At 40.1% G+C, this 27,262-nt stretch overlaps 2 protein-coding genes across 2 annotated transcripts; one reads left to right on the top strand and one right to left on the bottom strand.

Moving 5' to 3' along the window:
* The first annotated feature begins 1,058 nt into the window (after positions 1–1,058).
* On the top strand, positions 1,059–21,914 carry ldhba (lactate dehydrogenase Ba). The gene is made up of 8 exons (XM_070991886.1): positions 1,059–1,425; positions 12,368–12,504; positions 14,059–14,176; positions 14,281–14,454; positions 14,559–14,732; positions 14,895–15,012; positions 19,266–19,389; positions 20,925–21,914. The coding sequence occupies exons 2-8, from the start codon at positions 12,376–12,378 to the stop codon at positions 21,090–21,092; spliced, it is 1,005 nt and encodes a 334-aa protein (XP_070847987.1). The 5' UTR covers positions 1,059–1,425; positions 12,368–12,375; the 3' UTR covers positions 21,093–21,914.
* Positions 21,915–22,313: 399 nt separating this feature from the next.
* kiss2 (kisspeptin 2) lies at positions 22,314–24,123 on the bottom strand. The gene is made up of 2 exons (XM_070992235.1): positions 23,954–24,123; positions 22,314–23,463 (listed from the first exon to the last, which is right to left on the bottom strand). The coding sequence occupies exons 1-2, from the start codon at positions 24,063–24,065 to the stop codon at positions 23,204–23,206; spliced, it is 372 nt and encodes a 123-aa protein (XP_070848336.1). The 5' UTR covers positions 24,066–24,123; the 3' UTR covers positions 22,314–23,203.
* Positions 24,124–27,262: the final 3,139 nt, after the last annotated feature.

The following is a 27,262-nucleotide window of genomic DNA, read 5'->3' as shown; positions in this document are numbered from 1 at the left end:
GCAGCAGCAGCAGCAGCAGCAGCAGCAGCAGCAAGTCTGGGGCCAGGTGGTATACCAGCAATAGCAACACTGTGCACACTGCATAGACAGTGAGAGGAAGGAGGACTTGATTTCTGCCTTGGGGCCCCCTGGCAGGTTAATCTCACCATGCACATCAGTTTTTGTCCTTTCTATCCAAAAAATGGTTTTCACGCCCCAGTAACTGACAGAGATAATGATAAGCAGTAAACTCAAAATGGGTCAAAATAAACGCGCCTTCAGAAATGTTTGGCTGAGGTGACAGATGCTACGACCAGGCTGTTGTGGGAATCTGAAGAAGGAAATTAATATGTGAAAAGATAATATGCAAATACTTGATCCTTTTTGGACCATGGAGGAAACTGAATTGGCATTTTCTGCTCCACTTAATCACCAGTAATTCATATGGCCTAACTTCACACTCTGGGTCCAATTGTGTAAGGTTACTTTGGTTATCTAGCAATGAAATTGTTCCCTCTGGCTGAGCTGGCCCCACTGCCAAACTTTATCCTAGACTGACAAACACATAAATGATACTTTTGTCCACTTGCTGCTTTCTGAAACTTCTCATGTTTTGTGTGAAGAAGTGGCTGAGGAGGAGGATGTTGTTGACATGTGCAAATGTGCATGGTCACAGTCCTTGAGCCTCTGTTGAGCCTTCTTAATCCAAAGATCCAAAGAAAAAAGTTAAACATAGTCAATATATAGTAAAGTGACAATACCTGAATAAAGACAAGAATATTCTCCTCTGAAATACTGAAACACCCAAAGTAATTCTTCCACTGTTGGTCATTAGTATCAGACAAAAATACACAAATGTCGAAAAATATAAAAGATATTTTGAAATAAAGGTATTTCAGTATTTATAACTCTGCTGGGAAAGCTAGAAGGAACTCCAGGAACCCAGCAGAATATTAGATCATTTGGACATCAACTCTACCACATTTATTAAGAGCTGCCTAGAGTTTCTCTTAGCTGAATGAGGATATAGTGCATTCAGGATTGTGAATATGTTTTGCATTATAAATGAAAGAGAATGTATCAGGAAGATAACATGAATTGTGATCAGGGAGTGAAGCTATTGTAGCTACTTTGTTCATGTTTGATCTATCATCCATGGAGGAGTGTAAACTAACAAAGGTGTCTTAGGGACAGAGAGGAAAAATGAATGTCTGTTTTCCATGTAATCTCCAGCAGACAGGTGTGCCTCACAGACAGCACGGCTTTGCACTGTTTCTCACATGTGAACCCAGCTTGGTCATGTTGGTCACCCATCCACCTCCTCCCCCTCATCCTCCTTCTCACTGATCAGCTCCACACCAGCCGACTTTCCATCTCTCTGCCAGCCGCTACACGCCGCACCGTCTCCTCCACCGGACCAGACCACTAGAATTAGATACGAAACATGTAAGTATTCTGCGGAAATGTTTTATGTATATGTAGAAATATATTTGCGTTTTTCTTTGTCGGCTGGCGCACAGTAATGCGTGCTGAGCGTATTAGCAATGGATGCTCAGAGTTGAGATGCCCGCTGCTGGAGACCATTTTCAATTTAGAAGAAGTTAAACTGAAAATGTTTTCACTGTTTCTGACAATGTTAAAACCTATGATGTCAGTTTTGATCGTGAATTCTTTTGAGATTCCTTGTGAAATTTGGATATTTCAGCCACAGTCACAGTTTGTCTGGTTATGATGTTACATTTCATCTCCTTAACTTCGACGCATCTGTATATTTTAATGGATTTGCCGCTGTGCACTTGACTTTGAGGCTGCGTTGTGTATTTGTTGTGTCTATTGCACTCGCAGTGAACTTAAACTCTTCCTCTCTGGGAGTTCGTGGACTCTCTTATGAAGCGGTAGAAGTGCTATAGTTATATTTCCTTTTAAATTTGAAGGCTCATCTCGTTATAACTGGGCACTCACTGTGTCTCAACACGGCCAAATTCAAGCAGGGTGGCAGGGCCCAGGCCTGGGCTGTTACATAACCTCAATTCCACTAAAATCCCAGTAAAAGAGAGGACCAAAACCCAGAATATCACTTTACTAAAATCATTATCCAACAGGCTGTGTTCATAGATCTCATGCAGTTCGTCCTACAAGCATCAAGGCTGGTGAGCCAACATGTAACATGTTGAGAAAATGGGGCATTGTGTTGTTCAGCAGCTCTATTGTCTCCTGCAGAAATGCCAAATAGCTGGACAGCACAGTTTATAGAGCCTAGGTGTGTCCCTTCATGGAGACGAACAACCTCCTATTTCCAGTGCCAATTTAAGCTTGATATGAGCGAATATCTTACCTTGTTGGCAGCAGGCTAAAGTAACAGGGCACCCTAAGCTCACAGGGTTTTGTTCTCTACATACACATAATTAAGGCCAGTGCTCACCGAATTTAAGCCCTGTGACATTCAAGGATCTCTGCTGGGAGAGACTGGCTGTCCTAAACAAGTGGTTTAATGCCATTTCTTTATTGTAAAATATATCTCTCTCTCTGAGGGAACCATTTTCCCCTCTACAGTCAGCTGTATCATGATAAATTATAGCTTACAGCGTGTCCCATTTTTTGGGAACCCCTCATTATCCATCCATCCATCCATTTTCTTTTTTTGGTCTCTGAGTTTCCTTTCAATAATTGTAGGTGCATTTGACCTCTAGAATGTCCAGGACAATGTTTAACACTAAAGGACAAAATGAACTTGTGACACTTTGTTAGAAATCTTTGAGGGGAGACACAGGCAGAAATCAAAGTTTCTGGTGTTAAGTAGGAATACACTGTTGTTGTACAAATGTGGTTGTATGTTGTTGATTTTACAGTTTGTGACTTTATAGATTTTTTTTGGCCATCATGATACAATTTATTGTTCTGAGTAGGGTTGCAACCCTATGAGATTTTCCTGGTATGATAACTCTTTCAAAAAGTATCATGGTAGCACGATATTATGGTTTATGGTATTATTATTAGTAGTATTATCATTTACAATGAAACCTTCAAGGAATGAAACCAGAAAGGTTTTTTTTGGATAAACAAATGCTTATTATAATTTCACATAATTTTACATTCTAATAGATATGAAAGTTGATATAAACTTGAAATATAGATTTTTATTCATTTTTATTTTTTTTTTACAACACTAATACAGTAGAATTCCACTGTGTGGATAAGCAAATGTATTTTCAAGTGCTGTGAATCAATTAAAATATTTAATCGAGATTAATCTCATGAATGTCATAGTTAACTCGAGATTAATCGCAAATTAATTGCACATTTTTATCTATTCTAAATGTACCGTGAATTATCAGTTTAATACTGTTATCAACATGGAAAAGTGCATAGGCTTGCTTTGTGCAAATGTTTTTTTTATTAAAAACAACAACATGTAGTGTTATATTTCACACTTACATTCTCACTTTGAGCAGTCATTCACATTTGAATGAATCAAATCTCACACAATTTAACACTGTCAATAAACAGATGACAAAAAAATAAATGGTTACAAAAAAGTCCCTTTAACAACTCTTTCTAAGAGATCAAAACAGGGTGATCCAAAATAAAGTTACAAAGTGCACATCATTGTAAACTAGGACTCAGGCTATAGTGCCGTTAAACCATGGCTTAAACTTTGCTTTTTTAAGTTTCCTTTGAACACAATAGCATCCATATGCTTCTGTCGAAAGTTATCCATTGTCGCTTGGTTTTGATAAGGAGGCGGCGGAGAATTCGCATTAGCTGTGTGTTTGGCCATCGAGTGGTATTTCAGACTGGATGTGCTACAGTGGTAACTCAGTTCACACCGACAATACACACAGATAACTTGTGTCTTGTCAGTCGAACCATCTGGCAACTTTTTGAAACTAAACTTTCCATTCAGAATCTTGTTCCCATCCAATTGGGCATTTCGCGCTTGACATCCACACAAACCGGTAGCCTACTCTTGTACAGCTAGCGAGCAGACAAGACCAAACACGTGCGTGGGTCGAGCCTATTGTTTTGTTTCCAATGCACAACGGGATCCTGTAGTTTTTCTTACGTTACCAGCAGTGGACTTTTTTTTTTTGCGTTAACGCGTTAATAATGCAATATTTCTGACAGCTACTAGTATTTTCATACCACAGTATATCATGATACCAGTGTGCCACTGCAACCCTGGTCCTGACTATCATGCATAATGGACATATACCACTAAACAGTGAATGACAGAAAAATGGGCTGAAAGGAAGAAAATGGGAAATTGTTTTTGGAGTTTTTGTTTTCATTTTTTTAAGCCGGTCCTGTTGGACACTCGGACTAGCTACTTGAATCTGATTAAAGACACCGGCGCTTAATCACTGTGTTGTGAATGGTTCAGGCCAATCCTACATTCAGGACATGGTGAAACCCCATAACCCACTCCACAGTACATGTACTTTTGCAATAATTGAATGAAGCCATCAAATTTACTGTGGCATAGAGAGGTGAAATTTTCCTTTGAAGGCGACTGTCATGAATCAGTCCCTCCAGAGTTTTTTCTCATTATTAAACATAGAACTGAACTTGTATCAGCATGAAGAGCAACATTTTTAACTATTTTGATATTTTGCAGTGAATTAGATTTAAAAAAAAAAATGCTCGTCACATTTTTTCAGCCTCAGTACCTGTAAAAATTTCAACAGTCTAAGAAAAATGTTATTTCTCTATTTCTCTAGCTGCAGTCAGTGTTAGAGATGTTGACTGCTCAAAAACTGCAAAATTGCAAAAAATGTTAATTTGCAACCCTTTTTTTATTGTTATCTTGAACTATAATTAACATAAGTTGATTGGGTTTAAAACATCCAAAATGTTTTACAGCTACAGTGAGCTCTTAAAACTGAACCTGTACATGTCACAAGTAAAGGTAAAAGAAGATAAATGTAATTGAGTATAGGAATCTCTCCTGACCTCATGGACAAGGCTTCCATGCCCCTGTCATAGCTGGTAGCTTGTGCAGTCAGCTCGCCAGAAAATTTAATGAATTAGTGCAACTTCAAAGTGTCCAGACATCAGCTGTTTCTCTGTTCATTTGAGGTTTTATAATAGAAACCGTTATGGTAACTTTAAGAATTTAAAAATGGGTACTTAAGGGATCTTGACTGGATTGATGTATAGCTTGGTGGTAAGTGCTGCCTGAAAAGTTGTAGGGAAACAGCTTTGTTTGTGGAGATCAAGGCTGGATTATTATATCATAAATGTAGTGCTCAACTGTGGCAAACTTTCTTCCAGGATAGCCTTTGTTATACAATCACAGACCTGTACATTAGACTTTTTTGCACATAGCACTGGTGCTAGAAGTTGAAAGTTTTGTAGTACAGAGCACAAAATTGTACCGTGAGTATAAAACATCTGTTACCATCTTTAAAAACACAAGAAAGCAGTTCATCACTTGAACAGACATGTGACTGAAGACTAAAGAACATTAATGTTGCATACAGGGCAACATCCAAGCCTGAACAAGAAATGCTTCCAAACATTTTTTAAAAATTTCCCTGTAAAAGTAAATTCCAGGGACATACATCTCTTGCTATACAAAACAACCATATAATACTTCAAAGGAGCAGCATAAGTCTCAGTAAATTCATATCATCACACATACAATATCACTGATGTTAAATTCATATTGATTGAACACTATAAATCTGCTAAGTCTTAATGATTTACACAAGCAAATATGGGAACAGGTGTAACAACTAAAAACTTGAATCCAAAGACTTCTTTGTTCTTCAACAGAATGCAACAGATTCAAGTCATTGGCCACAACTGGGGTCTGGGAGCAGACATCAGTAAGATCTTGAAAATGATGTTTATCTCTCTTTTATACATTTATGTGAGATTAAAGCTAAATTTATATTGGTCATCTCTCCTGTATAAGCATGTATAAACAGTCCTAATTCAGTTACTTCCACTTTTACAACTGTCAGATGATTTTATCTGAAGCCTACCAGAAATTTACTTAATATTGTGTAGTGTTTTGTGTTTCCTTTTTTTACTTAAGTCATTGTTTATTTATTTCCAAATTATACCGCAGCAGCAGGTTTACATGCAGGAAGAAAAAAATCTATACTTAGAAACTAATTACATCGGGTAAGTTAATCTTAAACAAACAAACGGAGTGACTGTTCTGTATTTGCATATACGGTGCTTGGTCTGTCATTATTGTTACTGATGGTACATCAAGTGGGATGAGCTGCTGGAGTCAGCTGCTGGACTGTCTTATCATCATATATTAAACAATAGATAATGAATCCAAACATTGGCAAGTGCTCACCCAGCACCTACACCAAATAAGCTTCTTTCACCTGCACTTCTGCCTGTGTGTATCTGCAACCAGGCTTGCCTCAATTCATCATGATTATTTGAGCTGACGGTGATAATTTAGCATAATTGTTAGATTCCACAATCAAGGGGATATAATATAATGTTAGAACAAAATAGAAAGTGAGGTAGAGTTAGCACACCAGAATAACGCTTGCATGGACAACTTTGTGTCGTGGAATTTAACCTCACTAATGCAGTGTTTCCCCTACCATTGTACAGGCCTGGCGGGCCACCAGGCCAAGAAGACCCCCCCCCCCAAAAAAAAAAACAAAAAAACAAAAACAAAAACAAAACAAAACAAAACAAAACAACAACAACAAAAAAACCAATATGCCAAAAATATGCCACCTATCCATTCATTCATACATCAATAATCATTTACGTTTAGGAGCGCCTCTGCGCAGCGCAACGGAAGTCAACCTGCTTCGTTGCCTAGTAACGATGCGAATACCGCTGCTGAGAGCATATTTTATGGGATGTTTAAGGTTTGTAGCTAGCCAACTATGGCGCCGCTGAAGAAAAGAAAAAAAAATCGCAGGCAACAGACAACTTACCCTACGTTTACATGTAGTAGGGTATTTTGGAAAACGGATATTTTTGCCCCTCCGTTTTCAAAAATAACATCGTGCACAAAACATCGTTTTCAAAAATGTTGTTGTTTACATGAACCCGGATAAACACGCCGTCAAGCGCATCATAACATATGGCAAATCTATGGGCACGAGTGTAAACATAGGTCGCTCACATGACGTTAAGTATTCAGTCACATGTTGTGCGTTCTAAAATGCCGTTTAACCCTGTTTACATGCCGACAAATAACCAGCGTTTTCAGAAAACGGTCCGACTGGTAACCCAGTTAAAAACAAAAACAAAACAAAAAAAAACTGCTAAAGACAGAACATCTGGCTGGGATCCTGAATGACTTAATAACCATAAATACAGCCCAGATAGCAAAAACCTTTTGGCTTCAGTTTGGCCCAAATCTGGCTTGTCATTTCGGCAAGATTATGGGCAGATGTCTGGGCCCTACATGGCCCAAATTAGGCAAGCCAAAATCACACCACAGGAAAGCCAAACTTCATCCTAAACTAATTGTGGATTTCCAAAATATAGCCATAACTGTCACAGAAGAACCCCCAGGTTCCCACAACCCAGCCAATACGTAGCCAAACTGACCCAAAGAAAGGCCAAAAGGAGGCCAAAAGGGGACCAAAATTCACCCAAAACTAATTGTGGATTTCCAAAATATAGCCACGATTGTCCCAGAAGAACCACAAATCCCCACAACTCAGCCAAAAAGTAGCCCAAACTGACAGGCCATAATGCATGACTGTTCCTACATTAAAGCCCCTGTATGTGTATGTGTAATAACTATTTACTGCTGTATTTGAAAAACAAATAGGAAGATTTAAATCATTTCATTTTATTTTATTAATTGCATGGCAAGTAATGCAGTCTGACAGACAGACAGACAGACAGACAGACAGACAGACAGACAGAGACACAGACAGACAGACAGACAGACAGACAGACAGACAGACAGACAGAGACATAGACAGACAGACAGACAGACAGACAGACAGACAGACAGACAGACAGACAGACAGAGACATAGTCAGACAGACAGAGACAGACAGACAGAGACACAGACAGACAGAGACATAGACAGACAGACAGACGGACAGAGACATAGTCAGACAGACAGAGACAGACAGACAGAGACACAGCCAGACAAACAGCCAGACAGACAGACAGACAGACAGACAGACAGACAGACAGACAGACAGACAGACAGACAGACATAGACTGACAGACAGAGACACAGACAGACAGACAGACAGAGACATAGACTGACAGACAGACAGAGACACAGACAGACAGACGGACAGAGACATAGACAGACAGACAGACAGACAGACAGACAGAGACATCGACAGACAGACAGACAGACGGACAGAGACATAGTCAGACAGACAGAGACAGACAGACAGAGACACAGACAGACAAACAGCCAGACAGACAGACAGACAGACATAGACAGAAAAAAAACAATATAACTGTAAACATGTTATAGAACATATCTGGAACATTTATGTTCAATGTGCTCCTGGCTGGGTCCTGGCTGGGTTCTGGCTTCGCACAGCATCTAAAAGTGATAGCATATAAACAAAGACAAACAAACAGACTTACTTAATCTACTATAACCTTGGAATGCTTCATTAAAGAGGAACTATGCAAGTCCGGGTGCTTTTCCGCTGTTTTGCTAACCCTCGTCCTGGCCATGTGCATTTGTTTACAACAAATGTTATATATCATATACAATGGTACAACGTGTACATTTGTGTAGTTAAATGTTGCAAACAAGAGATTACATGTTTAGGGGGCATGTTTGATCTGCGGTGCACAGAGACGAGAAATGGGACACCAGGGCGGCGGCCCTGATCTTGCAAAGTTGTTTTTCAGCTAAGAGATGCAATAAGTGACACGCAAGTGGAAGGCAGAGAGCCTCCATTCTCCCCCATAACAAGTTAACCATCACAATTACTCCAAAGCTCAAAAAACACAACATATGCCGGTTTTGCTGGTGGCTAGCTTTGCTGATCTATGCTGTTTTTTCTAGCAGGGCTGTCAAAAAGATGTGTCCATATTTTAATGTTCGTATTTGTAAAGTTACCAATTTGTATGTCATAAAAGTTGTTTTACACAAAATTCTGCTGTCACATGCGTATCTGGGAAATGGATTTACGATTGGATTACGATTGTTTTTATATGAGTATGAGTCTAAAAGCTGTGAGTGCAAAGTCTTATGAATTCAACTCATTGAAGTCACAGTCAAGTCGCAGGGGAAAGTAATTGACTTACCCTGCATGTTTGCGTCTGGGGCATGCGCATGCGCAGTTGGAGGAATCGCGGATCGATTACTTTCCCCTGCGGCAGTGACGTCATTTCAGCACTTTTCCACTCGTACCCGTAAACTTGAATTCGTATTCACAGTGAAGACTTCGTAGTCGTAGAAAAATGAGTTGTATTCATAAGACTTTGCACTCACAGCTTTTAGACTCATATAAAAACAATCGTAAACCGAACCCAATTTCACAGACTCATATGTGACAGCAGAATTTTGTGTAAAACAACTTTTATGACATACAAATTGGTAACTCTACAAATACGAACATTAAAATATGGACACATCTTTTTGACAGCCATCTTACTCCATCTGATCTGACACGTCACGTCTGACAGAACACGGGAGGGTCCGCGGCGCACAGCTTCACAGGTAATGTTGAGCAGTAAATCGAGTTCAGAAAGGCAACGTCATCTGTTGTTTACATTTCAGTCTGACTTTAAACATGGCCCTGTCACGTACTGCGCATGTGATCTTGTGATCTCGGATCTCCACCTGCTCTGGACTCCGGGGACGGAGCGGAGATGCATGCAGTGGGCGAGAAAATCGCATCGGAGACGGAGAAATTAATGAGTAGTGCTAGCTAGCTAGCTATCTGTCCAAAGCTTAGGAAACTATAAATTCTACTTTACTGTTCTTTTCTGTTAAGTTCTCTCTGTGTTAGTGTTAATCAAGTTTGCTACCAGTTAGCTCGATTATTAGCCACCAAACAGTTAGCCTACCATTACAGTTACAGTTAGGCTAATATAACAATACTAACCTTATGGAAAACTTCGATTTTACCTGGTATTTCAATGAGGCAATGACAGAAATCTCATTTTACAATTAACCTTTACTAATTTATAATACTTTAATATACAGTACATACCCCAGTGTTGATCGATCAGCTTTTAAAATGAAGTGTCGTTCTCCTCCGTGTAGAAATTCCCGCTCTTTGTGCAGTGTTTTGGCTGTCCAGAAATATGCCAAAACACATCCATATATGGAATCAACTGTTCCCACTCTTTGCCCAATATTCTGGCTTGCCATAAACATGCCATACCATCCCTGTACTTATAATCCCGCTCTTGCCCAGTCTTTTGGTTAACCGGACATACTCAGCCATATATTGCTGGCACCTTTTTTATCTATTATGGATAACGCTAATCATACCACATATAAGCCAAAGGGTTTTCCTAATGCCAAAAGAAAGCCAAAAATGCCACATGTATGCCATAATACAGCCAAAATATTTGCTATCTGGGAGCCCTTGGTTGTACCACACTCCCCATGATAAGTTTCCAATTTGTTGTTTAGCTTATATTTTTGTTCTGATTGAGCTTCTTTTTTTTGGTAAGCAATAATGATGAAAATAACATTGTCAAATGAATGTATCTCTGTTATAATAAAACGAATAAAAAACTTCTATGTTTAATGTTTGTTAAATGTTTAAATTATTTATAACTGACAGAATCTCAATTATGTGTAGGAAATTCCCCTACCACAATGCCTTGGTGAAGTTGATCTCTAAACCGAGAAAAATTAAGTGCAGCACAGAACAATGCACACTGTGTGGTTGAAGTGCCAATGTGTAATCAAGCATGTTCCATTTGTATGCAATTATGCACCTTATTAAGTCACCCTCTCCTTGTAATCTTTAATACAGTCTGGGTGAACAAAAATTTGCAAATGCAAATATAATAATTGCAGAATTGCAGACTGTTTGCTGTGCCACCTGACTTAATCCAACTGCGCCAATACACCATCCCACGCATCTCGTCTGTTTAGGGTTTTTTCGATGGGTGCCACTGGGCCTGAAAAAAATTCTAGGGGAAACACTGTAATGGTTAAAAGTGTAAACCAGCTCAAAATAACAACATAAGCTACCATGTTCTGAACAGATGCATTATAAACACTCACAAAAAGTAAAATGTGTATTTTTAAACATAAACAAGTAAGCTTAACAAATTCCTCACATATCACTGGGCATGTGATCTGTGGGCTGTCATTGTGTCTGTCCAGACAGCAGCATGCTGTTTATATTTATTTGGTGCCTTTTTATTGGGCGTTAACCTCATGTTTGTGCCCTAATTGTCGAAAAAATAAATGCTTCAGGTCATGAGACGCAGCTGAGATGTGAGCTGGTGCAGACAGCTGCATAGATTCAAAAGAGAGCTTGCGGGTTGGTGTCAAAAAGAAACATAACATCTTGTATTTGGGGATATTATGGATTTTACCCAGATACAAAGGTATTACACAGACTATCTGCAAGCTATGTAAAAGTCCATGTATCCATGCTCACTTTGACAATATGACATCATGTTCGATTTAACATCGTCTTATCTTTAATTTCACAACCCAAATCATATCCATTATGTTAATTAGTCTTATGGAATGAAGAGCAAAATTTTGGTGAGCAGGCATATGGAGAGCAGAGATGCACAATACCAGATCCATGGAAATCAGATATCAAGCTGGTTTGTAATTATGGATTTCAAATTCACTTGTTACTCATGCTGATTAACAGAGCTCAGCAGGTGGACATGCCACTGCACCAGAAATATCCCTTAATGCACAGTAAGGTGCAGATTCTATAAATTATTTTCATAACATCTTATTTTGAAAGAAAATTTGTTAAAATTACCTTAATATCAGTGTCGTCAAAATCATTTGTTGATCATCCCTCCAATCAAATGACAGTGTGTAGATAGAACATTTGCTGCCTTTGTCTGTTTAACTGAATCTTTTTGGGTTTTGGACTGTTGGTCAGGCAGACCAAGACATTTTATAATGTCATCTTCAACTCTGAGAACTAGCATGGACATTTCTTTCTTTTTTACATTTTATTGACAATTTTATAACCATTTTTCTGTTGTAAAATTGTTCCCCAGATTCATGGATGGTAACAATCAGAATTAGTTGCAACTGTACTATTCATTCACATTTTCTATGCTTGTGTTCATGTTAGTGGACATATATATGTCGCCCTCTAGTGCTGCAGAGTATGTGTGTTGATACAGTAATCCATTTTGATCCAGTGCTGTTGAAGCATCTGCAGACTGCCTGTTCTTGTGTCTGGTTTAAACTGCTGTGCTGTGGGACCTGCTCACCAGGATATGTCCTCTCTGTGTTCCCCTGCAGCTGCGACAATGTCCTCAGTGCTGCAGAAACTGATCAGCCCTCTGGCCAGCAGCCCTGCTGAACCTCCCAGGAGCAAGGTGACAGTGGTTGGGGTGGGCCAGGTGGGCATGGCCTGTGCCATCAGCATCCTGCTGCGGGTAAGACACAACAACATGTTCAGCATCGGCTTTCTTACAAGAGAGAAGTAGAGAAGAGCCCATCCATATATCTGATACATAGCCATGTGTCATGTGTAAATTATATAATATTGTGTCATATATGTGTCAGTGTATGTCTCTTACAAATATCCAACAGTCACACATATATTTCCAAATCTTCAAAGAACCCCTAGTGGGTTAGGTTTAAAAAAAAAAATATGGTTTGGGTTAGGGTACTTAATGTAGGCTCTAATGTTAGTGAGCCAATATGGCCATTGGCCATTGACTTCAACATCCGAAAGCGTTTTTTTGCTGCATCAGGTCTGCCTCTGGCGCCTGCATCACCAGCTGTCTCTCTGCATTTGGATCCTATTCCCCATGTTCTGTTTCCCTGTTTGCACAATTGTGACAGTATGAACTGGCCAGTCATGGACTCAGCAGATGCTATATCTGAAAAACTATACGGGTGGCATGGTGGCTGTCGCCTCACAGCTAGAAGGGGGGGGGGGGCTGGGGGGGCATGTCCTCTACCATGCCTCTGGTGCCTGCTGCTCGAGGAAAGGGGCCTTTCTGTGTGGAGTTTGCATTTTCTCCCCGTGTTCACCTGGGGTTTCCTCCTTAAAAAAAACCCCATTAAAAACATGACCACCACCTGACCAATGGTGACGAACCGGAACTGGGTCCCCGGGTGTTGGTTGGATGACAGCCCACTGCTCCTGGTCTGTCGTGGCGGAAGAAGGACGACCAGGATGGGTTAAATGCGGAGGACAAGTTTCACCAATTGCATGTCGTGTGTGTGCATGTGCATTAAAAATAGTGTGACCCTCCGATTCTTCTTCTTCTTATATGAATGAACTATATGATTCTGACCTTCTGTGCATAAAAGTTTTTTGGAGGATGGCTTTTTGTGAGAAACACAGAGAGGCAACTCTGTCTTTGGCACATGGGAAAGTGTCCTCATAGCCTTAGCTAAGGTAGAGAGAGGCTGCTGGCAAGTAAGACAATTAGTAGAAGAGAATGATTGTGAAAATGGGTGGGAGAGATAGCACACATGCTTACACAGTTGTGGCAGGATTGAATCAAAACAATCGCCCATATTTGATAACACGTGAAGTTCATTATTTAATAAGCATAGTGTGTATGTTCATATTTGGCAAGGAGTGAATTTTTTTTACATAAAAATGACATGTGTCTTTTTGTGAGTTTTCAAAGTGGATTTTTGTTTTGCTCTATAGTGATTTGTTTCAAGAATACTGTGTTAATATTTCCCAGTCACAAACTGTAGATGCTCAGGAATGACCATATGAGACTGCAGCGATAGAATTGGAATTCCGTTTGTCATATTTAACATTAAAATTTCAATATAAAAAAGTTAATACAGCATTAACATAAAAAGGAAGATTAAAATATTTAAACCATACAGACAAATAGGAAATGACACTGGAAATTGGAAATTGCAAAGTAAAACCCTGAAAAGCAGATTGAAGGTGAAATGAACTTACCTTCCTTGACAACCACTCTCTCTTCTTGTCTTTCTGTTCCACTTCTGGATAGGACCTGTGTGATGAGCTGGCTCTGGTCGATGTGATGGAGGATCGTTTGAAGGGAGAGATGATGGACCTGCAGCATGGTAGCCTTTTCCTCAAGACCTCCAAGATCATTGCTGACAAAGGTCAGGACCTCCTGCTCACATATTGCTGCACTGAACACAAAAATGAGAAAAATCTGTCCAGACATCACTGAACAGATTTTGTTTAACCTTCTCTCTTCCTCCAGACTATGCAGTGACAGCCAACTCTCGTCTGGTTGTGGTGACAGCTGGTGTTCGTCAGCAGGAGGGAGAGAGCCGCCTCAACCTGGTGCAGAGGAATGTCAATGTCTTCAAGTCCATCATCCCCCAGATCGTCAAATACAGTCCCAACTGCACACTCATTGTGGTCTCCAACCCTGGTGAATACATTAATACACACATGACCATCGTTTGGTTTGTTTGCATGTGTATGTTTGTGTATACGACATATCAATAACCCCTGCTTGTAACGCTCCCTCTGCAGTGGACGTGTTGACCTATGTGACCTGGAAACTGAGCGGTCTGCCCAAGCACCGCGTCATCGGCAGTGGCACCAATCTGGACTCGGCCCGCTTCCGCTACCTGATGGCTGAACGCCTTGGCATCCACGCCAGCTCTTTTAACGGCTGGGTGTTGGGAGAACACGGAGACACCAGTGGTGGGTACACCAGACCAGACTCAGTTAACAATCATACGAATATTTGTCACATATAGTCTGCAGGGCATTCTGAGGGTAGTTTTTCTCTGTTGGTTGAGTTTACTTGAAAATCATACATAGTGTAGTATTAACTGTATGTGTTTATGTATGTTTTCATTTCAGTGCCAGTGTGGAGTGGCGCTAACGTGGCAGGAGTCAACCTACAGAAGCTGAATCCTGAGATTGGCACTGACGCTGATAAGGAACAGTGGAAGGCCACACACAAGGCGGTGGTGGACAGGTGTGGTTTGTGTGACTGGATGTGTTAGAGGTTTATAGAGATAAAGTATGACCAGATTAAGGTTTGAGCTTCAGAAAGCTTAAGAAATACTCTTATCTAAATCTCTATTATCTGTGTCTTTTTCACTTCCACCGCACAAACATTTAGGTGTCATATCTTTTGCACTAGCATCTGTGACCCAACAACATCTGTCTTTGAGGGTTTCATTGAGTGGTTATTCTAAAAAGGTGAAAGGTGTTGCTGGGTTTACTATCCACATTCTAAAATAAATGAGTATCTACTACAGCACTTTCATTAAAATTAAAATTTAATTTAAAGTTGCACTTATCAATATTTTTATATAAACAATGGGTCACATAAGTAGATGTAATGTGATCACTTTTCATGAGAAACCCATAGAGAATTGTGACCTGACTGCACTCCCCCTCAGCTCTTGTGAGTCTATTTTGTGGACTATGATTTGTGGATAATGAATTTTGGTCATTTGCATTATGAGTTTGTATTTCTTACTGTTAGAACAGAACTCAGATGTTTGTCTGTCTCTCTTGTGTCCTCTGGGAGCATAAGTCAAGATTTCTTACTGTCCTCATCAGCAGACGTTCTCAGTTTTTAGTAGTTATGAATTCAAGGTGCAAGTTTCATTTATTTATCACTGTTGTCATATTGTATGTCATTGCATGTCCTTTTTCTTCTCCCAAAACAAAAAAAAACATAAATGGATGAATAGAAAATGTCTTTGAAAAAAAAAAAAGATTATTTATGGTGGAGTGGATGAGTTGATGAGCTGCTCTGTTAACCGTCTCTGAACAGAGGGGGAGGTCTGAGACACCACCTATCTCCCACAAACAATGCTGTCCTTTCATCTCTTCCAAAGAGATTCAAAAATTTAGCCTCTGAAAATAAACAACAAAGCCATTCACACATGGCTCAAGGAGCCTTCCAATGACAAGAATGGGACACTAACGAGGCAGACGACTGTCGTTGACACCCAAGGGTTGCACCCTACCCCGCCTTAGTGGGGGATCGTTTGCCTCACAATAGAGTGATACCATCCTTGGTTTCGGGGGTTGGCCTCACTCAGAGGATAAATACTTGAACCTAACACCATTTCATTAGACTAGAGCTGTCCTATCTAGTCTGGTGCGCATGAACTGATGAAGCCTGCTTGGATGAGAGGCGAAACGTCTTCCAAGACAAACTGACAAAGTCCAGTTGCAAACGATTGAATGCCCTGAAGCCATCAGATCCAGTCTTTTATCCCATCAGAATGCTGTTCTCAATACACCTGGATCACTGCTTTTACCCGAGGAAACACTGGAGAGTTTTAACCTGGTTGATGCAAGGGCCCTCGGTCGAGCTTTCTCCCAAGTAAACCCAACAACCTGCCTCTTAGACCCAATTCCCATATCACTTTTAAGGACATTTTATGAATTCTTTGAGGAACAGATTTTAAACATAGTCACTTGCTCTCTTCAGACGGGTGTCTTCCCCACTGCCTATAAAACGGCAGTGGTGAAGCCCCTTCTGAAGAAGAGCAATCTAGACTACAACATTTTTAACAACTACAGACCTGTATCCAACTTACCATTTCTAAGTAAAATTTTAGTTAGTTAGTTTTTAACCAAATAGATTATTTTTTAATGAGAAACAATATTTTTGAGAAATTTCAATCTGGTGTTAGGATGAACCACAGTACTGAGACAGCACTTTTTAAGATTTTAAATGACACCAGGTGCAATTTAGATAACCAAAAACTGACAGTATTGGTCTTACTGGATCTTAGCGCTGCCTTTGATACAGTAGACCATCACATTTTATTAAACAGACTAAAGCACCTGGTTGGCCTCTCTGGTACTGTTTTTAACTGGTTCCGCTTCTATCTCACAGATCAATCTTTCTTTGTCAGTATGGATATATGTTCGTCCAGAACACATGAAATTAAACATGGGGTCCCCCAAGGGACAATTTTAGGCCCACTTCTTTTTAATCTTTACATGCTTCCCTTTCGGGATGCCATCAGGAGACATGGCATCAGTTTCCACAGTTACGCTGATGATACGCAGCTGTACATTGGCGTGTCTCCTGATGACACAAGGCCACTTGATGCCCTTCTTAACTGCATTTTAGATGTAAAGTCATGGATGGCAGATAATTTCCTCCAGCTCAACCAGGATAAATCAGAGGTTTTAGTCATTGGTCCTGAAGACCAGAGAGAGAAACTTTTACCAAAACTACAAGATTTTAAACCCTCACAATGTGTAAAGAACCCGGGTGTTATTTTTGACTCTGAGCTCACTTTTATTCCCCACATAAAGAATGTTATGAAGATAGGTTTTTACCATCTTAAGAATATAGTATGGAGGTGCTAATGCATGCTTTTATCTCGAGTTGTTTAGATTATTGTAATGCCCCGCTCTCTGGTCTTCCTAAAAAGAACATAAATAGCCTACAATTATTACAGAACTCAGCCGCTCGCGTGCTGACGAGGACCAGAGGGCGGGAGCATATTACACCAGTTTTAGAATCACTGCATTGGCTCCCCGTCCACTTCAGGATCGATTATAAGATTCTTTTATTGGTTTTTAAATGTCTTAACGGTCTTGGGCCATCTTATTTATCTGACCTACTTTTATCATATCAGCCCTCGTGGACCCTGAGGTCCTCTGGTACTGGCCTTTTAACCATTCCATGAATTAAGACAAAAACCCATGGTGAGGCTGCATTCAGTCATTACGGCCCTTATCGGTGGAACAGCCTGCCAGAGAGCCTCAGGGCCGCAGAGACTGTTGATATTTTTAAGAGGAGGCTCCAGACATACCTTTTTAGTCTGGCGTTTAATTGATTTTATTTGTTCATTTATCTAGTTATTTGGTTTTAATTGATTTCCATCTATTTAATTCACTTATTTTAAGTCTTTGCACATTTTATTTCTTTGAATTATCTCAGCTCTTATTACTTTTAGACATTACTGTTAGACTGCATTTTATTCTCTTAGTAGCTCCAATGTCTCCTAATGGGGGCCCTCCACACCATGGCGGTGCTCCATATGTCTGTGGACAGTGGTGCGTCTTGGTGTGGATAGCCCCTTTATGCGATTTTCCTCACCAGGATCCTCAGTACCAGGCCATGTCAAAAACCAAGTGTGTGTGTGTGTGTGTGTGTGTGTGTGTGTGTGTGTGTGTGTGTGTGTGTGTGTGTGTGTATGAGTGTATGAGTGTGTGTGTGTGTGTGTGTGTATGAGTGTGTGTGTGTGTGTGTGTGTGTGTGTGTGTGTGTGTGTGTGTGTGTGTGTGCGCGCGAGTGTTTTTCTGTGAAGCACTTTTTGCTACAATTTTATGTATGAAAAATGCTTTATAAATAAAGTTGATTTGATTTAGATGATAACCGCTATCATGTACATGAACATTGATTCTCTGTCATTACTTAAAATTGTCTTTCAGTGGGAGAGCTGTGAGTGCTTCTGTTATCTGAGCCATGAGTGATTACAGTTTTAGTTCAAGTGGCCCCAGTGGGATTGTAACCCTGGCAGTATTAATGCACGCTTCACTCACTAACTGCCTGTCAGAGCTCAGACTATTGGGTTTTGATGGCTGTGCATCAAAGACGTCTACTAATTTCTGTCATTCATTGTACACTGAAGGCCATTCAGCAGTTTGTGGCACTCAAGTGGCTATGGCATTTTGTTACTCTAAGACATACTCATGGTAAATATTCTTATGACATCATTACTTGAAAATACACAAGGTGAAGTAGTTATTGCTAATATGATGTAATTTCTTACAATAGAATTAATTATGTATTTTGAGATAATTATGTATTTTGAGATTCACATACTGTATGATATGTATAAAAATGGAAAAATTCTATTTGTGTCAATGTGAAATCACTGTGAAATTGCCCTCATGTCTATTGGGGTCAGATTTTTACAGGGCCATTGTAAGATCACTGTTAAGATTTTGTTGAATAAGTAAACTATTGCAGAACCCAAGGAGCAGATAATCAGCAGGAGACAAAGGGAGCCATTAAACAAATGGTTTATTTATGGAGGAAAAAAACCAAGAACACAAAATCTGCCTCACTACAGACAGGGAGAGAGAGAGTACAATTACAATCAACCGAAGAAAAGAAAAATAAACAGAACACAGACTATAACAATCACAGACTTTATATGAACTTTTACGGTACTTGCGATGCTTTTTGTAGAGCAACATTTTACATTTCAGATGTTAACAGGCTGCTCCTCTGTGTCTCAGTGCCTACGAGGTCATCAAGCTGAAAGGCTATACCAACTGGGCCATTGGTCTGAGCGTGGCAGACCTGACTGAGAGCATCATCAAGAACATGAGCCGTGTCCATCCAGTCTCTACCATGGTTAAGGTCCGACAAGCACACACAGGAAATACACTGATGCATAAAAACTAGTGCTGTCAATCGATTAAAATATTTAATCGCGATTAATCGCATGAATGTCATAGCTAACTCGCGATTAATCGCAAATTAATTGCACATTTTTATCTATTCTAAATGTCCCATTAATTATCATTTTAATACTGTTATCAACATGGAAAAGTGGATAGGCTTGCTTTGTGCAAATGTTTTTTATTGAAAACAACGTGTAGTGTTATATTTCACACTACCATTCTCATTTTGAGCAGTCATTCACATTTGAATGAATCAAATCTCACACAATTTAACACTGTCAGTAAACAGATGACAAAAAAATAAATGCTTGGTTACAAAAAAGCCCCTTCAACAACCTTTTCTAAGGGATCAAAACAGGGTGATACAAGGTAAAGTTACAAAGTGCACATCATTGTAAACTAGGACTCAGCCTATAGTGCAGTTAAACCATGGCTTAAACTTTCCTTTTTTAAGTTTCCTTTGGACATACAAGCAGTCAGACTATAATGCTCTTCTGTTTATTCACCAGAGGCTTATCAACCCAGCCTCTTATTTCTCTCCAGAAAGAATGAACATTACTTGGCTATGGCTGCAGTAAGCTTGTTTTTAGTTGCGGTATCCATATGCCTCCGTCCAAACTTTGGTCTTGTCAGTCGACCCATCTGGCAACTTTTTGAAAGTAAACTTTCTATTCAGAATCTTGCTCGCATCCATTTTGGCGTTTCGCGTTTGACATCCGCCTACACTTTCACAGCTAGCGAGCAGGCGAGACCAAAACATGTGTGGGGCATGCCTATTGTTTTGTTTCCGGTTTACAATCGAATCCTGTAGTTTTTATAACGTTACTAGCAATGGCCACAGCTTATAAAAAACTACAAGTTCACTAGGTCACAAAGAACGTTAATAACGCGATAAAAAAAAATGACGCCATTAAAATTGATTTGCGTTAACGCCTTAATAACGCAATATTTTTGACAGCACTAATAAAAACGCATGTGCGTGAATGTATGCACACAATCATGGATGGGTTAATCCACTTCAGTGTCATCGCTGTTGGCCACAGTTGAAATATTTAGTGGACTTCCTTCCTTCCTTCCTCCTTCCTCCTGTTTGTAGTAATTGATTTAGCAGTTTGAGTCCATGATTGAAGTTTAATTGTTATTTTTTACTCAAATTTAAATTAGATGACACAATTCCCCTTCAAAAAACACACAATAATGCCTCAATTTCCTTATCATTACAGCTGATATTGTGCTTTATTGGTGCTCAAACACATCTGCAGTGAATTTAATTACAGCAAACCAACTGACAAACAATGACTATAGGGGCTTCAGGACCCTGGAGCAGTTACCTGCTATGCCTGGTTGGTAATCTAGCCTTGCACACAATCCAAAGCCTAAAGTAGCTATTTGGTCATGTGGTTATTATTCGGACTTTCTATCAAATAATCACATGCATTCACTCTCCTCTGCCTCACCTAACTTTGTGTGTATGTGTGTGTATTTCTGCAGGACATGTACGGTATTGGTGAGGAGGTCTTCCTGTCTCTGCCCTGCATACTGAATAGCACTGGCGTGAGCAGTGTGGTCAATATGACCCTGACGGACGCTGAGGTTGCCCAGCTGAAGAAGAGTGCTGACACGCTGTGGGGCATTCAAAAGGACCTGAAGGACATCTGAGCACACCCACACACAAAATACGTAGCCATGGTACATAGAAGTCTGTCGACACGCACACTCCTTTTCTAACTACCCTTTCTCTTAGCCTGTTTCACTCTTATTTTGAAGGACAATACCAGGGTTTTTTTTTTTTATTTTACCAGTGAGAATTTCAGCTTTACATGTAGGGACCTGATTTAATTGATTTTATATCAGAGCTGCATTGTTTCAAATTCTACTTCCACACAGTCACCTGACACCTTTAAGTTTCAAAAACACTGGTATGCTTCTTTAAAAAAAACAAGCACAATTGCTCCCCAGCAGTTTGTAGGATAAAGTTGTTGTGTTACTGTGTTTGTGTTAGGAGGTGACCTGTGTTACTACACTCTTAATGGATTCTTGTGTTTGGACCCGGATCAAATACAACCCTCAAAAAGCCAGAAATGTCACTGTCCTCCTCCAATGCTTACTGTACTGAGTTGCTCACTTAGTTCTGTGCAGGGAATCACTGAAAGACCTTAAATGTCTAGAGAAGGACCCTTAAAATCCTAAAAGAGACTGTTTTCCTCCCGCCTTCATCTTGCAGTGGTACTCTATAGCAGACAGATGACTGCACACTTAGGTCAAAAATTTAATTGTGACATTGTGACTGTGAAGATTGATTTTTCTTTCCCTCCTGTTTCCTCAGTATTAGCAAAGGGAGATGGAGCAGCAGGGAAGATTGAAACCCTCCAGCTCGATTTTTTTTTGTTAAGTAACTGTTGTGACTGTCTGACTTTGTCTTGTAAACTCTGTTGGAATCAGGAATATGTAATGTAATAAATTTTAACCTCTTGAAATGCAGTGTGTGTATGTGTCTTCTTTTTTTCAGTTTACTCAAATAGTGTCACCTTTTGTTAATGATGCAACCTGTGAGGAAATTATCCATTTGTTCATTTATTTTTGTACAGAAAAATAGACAACACCACCACATTAAGAAAGAAGCAGTCAGGTTAGAGACAGGAAGATGATTGAACATTTTAGATTTATTAACTGGAATTGCATCTATAGGCTTAAATGGTTATGAAAATATTTGGAATCTTTGGAATGTATACCACATACTGTACTTAACTGACTAGGTGGTTCAGTATCTAAACTGCACATGAAAGCTTTATGGTCTTTGAAATTGTTATGTTTACAACAGCAGTAATATTACTTTCACCTATAAAAGCATATATGATTTAAAAAAATGGATCGAAAGGATCATCACTTCTGCTACTGCTGGCATCTTTGACAAGAATGCTCATTTCTATAAATATATATATTTTTTTCAACCATAATCCTGTCCTGTAAAATACAGATTAACACAAATTTGTTTCTGTAACTAAGGCCATTCCTGCAAATACAACAGATTAATGAAATGCTGACATTATCAGAACCCTGATTAAGAGTCAGTGGAATTATGATTACAAAAGGTACAAACACATTTAAAGAAAAAAAACTTTACCTAGAGGAAAATCTTCTGGGAATCCACAAATTAGCGAACAGTAATTAAATAATGGTTGTCTCCTTTAAAATTGTGTGTTTTAAATGATGGAAGAGAATCTGCTTAAAGATTTTATGTAACCCTGACCATTTCAAAATTCCCTGATATTAATGACAAATGTACACGTTTTGGTGTGGAGCCAGAGTTGATATTAAATGTGACATCAAGTCTTTATCTGTAATTTTTAATTATTAGTTTTCTATTTTCGTTTTCGAATTACTCATTTTTTGTATCGTTTGTACTGCCAATGGAATTCTGTACGTTGCCTGCAGTGCAATTACAAAAGACAATGCAGTGCCATATGTTTGCAGAAAATTCAAATTTAGCTTTTTTAGTTTCACCTTTTCCATTTCCGTTCATCATAAAGGTCCACTGGACTATTTCATTTGCACTTCTTACCTACTGAGCTGACTAAGAGCAAAACAAACAAAAAAATATATCGATCTAGGCCTCGATCTTAAAATCATGTCACAGTAAAGGTTGGTACAAAAGTTTTATTCACAGAAACATAATTTCATCTCAAGTAAAATGTCAATTTTTAACACATGGAAAGACTTGTCACATGCTGACAATCGGACACAAGTCCTCACAGGAAGGCACATCTATTTCAGGTAGGCACCTGTTCTCGCGATATGAGTGACAGGGGTAAAAACTTATTTGTCCTGGCTCTTTTAACGGCTCTCCTGTAAATGTAGCCGTTGTAGCGTTTCCCAAAGCGGAGGCCAAATGGGTTGAAGTTGAATTTACTCCTGCGGTCGTTGCACAGGAGCTGCCGCTGGTCTTCATTCTCTCTCACAGAGAAGCACGGGTTGGGATCCTCTGCCAGAAATTCTCCTGCAGTTCTCTTGAGTGCAGAGAGGACTGATCCTGAAGAGAACAGCAGAGAGAAGAGAGAATGAATAAATATGGTTTTACATTTTTCCCAACTCCCAAATGTTGTTACTGTTTTGTGGAGCAGGAGTTAAAACAGAATTCTTTGGAAATAAAAAGCTACAGTAGTCAAGCTCTTCAATTAAAGAAAATGTGTTCATTGTAAAACATTGACTTTGGTGTGTGGTCAAAATTTTTTGAGGCAGGTGCACCAGAGCAACTTCTGTATAATAGTGTAATCTATAATATACATAATACATCACATTTCATACGTTGATTATATGTTGTGTGTCAAATTGTACTCGGCAAAGTAACTATAGCTGTCAACTAAATATGGTAGTGCACAAAGTATCATACTTCACTGTACTACAACTGCAGAAAATAGTATAAAAAAGCAGGTGCAAGTATTTCAAAATGTTATTGAAGTATGCCTACCTGAGTGACTTTAAGCTATACTTAGTTGCCCTCTACCTGTCAGGTTTCCCACCTGTTGCAAGTGTCCTCTGCGCAGAGTCAAATCCCGGCAGAGCTGCTCCCACACTCTCTCCATCCTGACCAACAATCAGCACGCACACCACAACCAGAGCCACGAGTCTCATGTTCGTACAGAAGAGACAAATCCCCTCTCAGTGTGTCCAAACAGTGTAGATTTAAGAGTGACTGTTCACCAACTCAGTAGATATGTCTTCTTTCCGATCAGGACTGTTTTATATTTCCACCAGGTGACCTCTTGCTCCTGCAGCTCACAGCCAATCACAGCTGCCAGCGTCTCTGCGCTGTAAATTGCGGAGCTGTCCGCTACTGGAAGCTCTGAAATGCATCATTCATGTGCTCTTCTGGGAAATGTTGACAGCTCAGTTTGCTCCGATAAGCCTACAATGTAAGATGTCACTGCATGTTAAAAAATGGTGATGTGATGAACATTTTAAAATCAAATAAGTGACGCACAGCACTACAAACACCAGGACGCGTAGTTGCGGTGTCCAGTTTGGTCATCTTGTTTAATCTTACTTTTATCCAACTAAGACATCCATGTGTTTAATAGAGTAATGTGTTTCCATGCAGGGAAGAAGGCCCATACAGCAAAATAAGCACCACAGCATTCATGGCTTTACCCTCAGCGATTACTGTGGTGCTGCTGCACATTTTATTGATGTGTGTTTGCAGACTCTATGTGGCTGAAATTGAGCTGTATTTGACATTTGAATACGATGTGATAGATAGGTGCACTCACCAATGAAATGAGCATCATCGCTATTGGTCAAGCTTTTAGTAAAAAAGAAAAAGAGAGCTTGTAAACATTCTGCCTTTTTTAGGGCAAAATGCAGGGCATGAGAGGAGAAGGATGGGGGATGACCAGACTTGAACCAGGGATGATGACATCAAACCTGGTATCACACCAAATTGTGTAATACATGTCCATGTCTGTTTTTGTTTTTGAGTATCACTAACTGCCTGTAATTGGTCACCAAACATTTGAATCTGTGGCCTGATATATTTAATGGATCATAACTGTTCAATGCTACCTCAGATTGCAACAAAATCTGGAAATGTTGCACATCCAGCCACACTGCACAAGTGTGTAACATTTCATATGACCAGCAAACAGCTTTCAGCTCTCACATATATTTTCTTCATGAAATGCACATTCAGATACAGTTGTATTTGGGCTAAGAGTGCACATTTTGAATAAGTAAATACCACAACATAAGTCTGTTTTCTAGCCTACATATACAACACCCACAAAGTGGTGAACTCTCTCCTTCATGCTTATGAACAATTTTCCAGGATGCCCCTTTCATACCCAGTCATGATACTATCAACTGTTACCAATGAACCTGATGACCTGTGGAATGTTCCAAACAGAGCATTTTAGAGCATTCCAAAACTTTCCCAGACTTTTGTTGCCCCTGTCCCAACTTGTTTGAAATGTGTTACTGGCATCAAATTCAGTATAATCCTATATTTACAAAAATCGGTGAAGCTGATTTGGTGTTGAGTGGTCTGTGGTCACTGTGGACTCAGAGGGCGAGAGGATGTATCAGACTGAGTGGAGTTTAGGGTGCAGTATGTCCTGCAGTTTGTGAAGTACAAGGTGAAATTATTCAAATGGCTCTTAGATGAAAGAGAGACAGGACTGTCAACCTTCAGGGACACAGCAAAAACAACCTGTTGTCATCTCTGGACTATGAAGGAGCTTCCAAGAAATTGAGGACCTGTGGGACTACCTATCCTCCAGGAAGCCTGCACCACCAGTGATATCAGAGGATGACAATACTGTTGACTTTGGAGCCAGGGACAAGGACACCTGGAGAAAGATCTGGGGGAGCAGGGCTGATTATTCTTCTGCCTTCATTTTAGGAGTGAAATGTATCCCAAACAGCAATATCTACAACTTCCAGCAGCACATTCTCAAGCAGCAGAGGGCTGAGTCCACCATCACCTGCATTATCCACTACATCAGCTGCCTCCATACTGATGTCTAATGCTTAAAAATATACAAATGTCTCAGGACACATTGCATACAGAGCAAGTCAGGACAGGAAGACAGGTAGGCAGGAATAACAGCAGTGAATTTAACTCAACAAGATATATAGTTAAATATTGTGTATTATAAAGTATAATACACATTATATTAATATAATAAAAATACAATATAACTAAGAAATAAACAGATATATACATCAAAAAATGGGTGTAGTTTCAGAAGATAAATAAATGTAAACAATAAGGAGTATGTGTTGTGTACGAGAAAACAAGGCCAGAACCCCAAATGGCAGAGTCACAATGCAGAATTTTATTTAGAAACAAAGTACAACTAAAAATCTCCGGGAACGGGAAAAATCCAAAGTACAACACAAAACCTAAAGAGCTCCAAAAGGGAGTGACTAGACTTACTTATGCTAGAAACGAAAACTCGCCCTACACAAAACTGGCGGAAAAACCCTCACAAACAGTATTGAACTAAAAGTAGTCAAATAAACCAAAAAATTCCAAAAGGGAGAAACAAGTGCCGGCGGCTCCGCACTGAAATCAGCTGTGATGAAACGGAAAAAGAACAGATATTAATAACCAGACTGAAAGACCGAAAACCCCGAGACCATGACAGTACCCCCCCCCCCCCAAAAAAAACGCCTCCTGGCATTTTACCTGGTTTACCTGGGTTATCCCTATAAAACTCACGCAGCAGCTGTGAATCAAGGATGAGGGAGCGCGAAATCCAGGAGCGCTCCTCGGGCCCGTACCCTTCCCAGTCCACGAGATATTGGAATCCCCGTCCACGCCTGCGGACGTCCAGGATCCGAGTAACCGTATAAGCCGGATGACCATCAATGAGATGCGGGGGAGGAGGCGGCGGAGGGCTTTCCGTTACCGGTTTCAGGAGGGAGACGTGGAACACTGGGTGGACACGGAGGGAGGGAGGCAGGCGGAGGCGGACGGCACTAGGGTTTATCACTTTCTCCACCGGGCAAATCCTGGTTGGCCTGCTCTGTCTGGCCATTGGTCTGTGGGTGGTACCCGGACGAGAGGCTGGCGGTGGCTCCCAATGCTTTGCAGAAGGCTTTCCACACTTGCGATATGAATTGTGGCCCTCGGTCAGAGATGATGTCCTGAGGGATGCCATGCAACTTAAACACATGAGTCACCAGCAAGTTTGCGGTCTCCAGGGCAGAAGGCAGTTTGGGGAGAGGAATAAAGTGAACCGCCTTGGAGAACCGATCTACTACAGTCAATATGGTGTCGTTTCCTTCAGAGGGAGGAAGCCCCGTCACGAAATCCACTGCTATATGAGACC

This window comes from Chaetodon trifascialis, chromosome 22 (assembly GCF_039877785.1).
Source record: "Chaetodon trifascialis isolate fChaTrf1 chromosome 22, fChaTrf1.hap1, whole genome shotgun sequence".
Classification (NCBI taxonomy): Eukaryota; Metazoa; Chordata; class Actinopteri; order Chaetodontiformes; family Chaetodontidae; genus Chaetodon; species Chaetodon trifascialis.
This window is presented reverse-complemented; position numbering and strand designations above follow the sequence as displayed.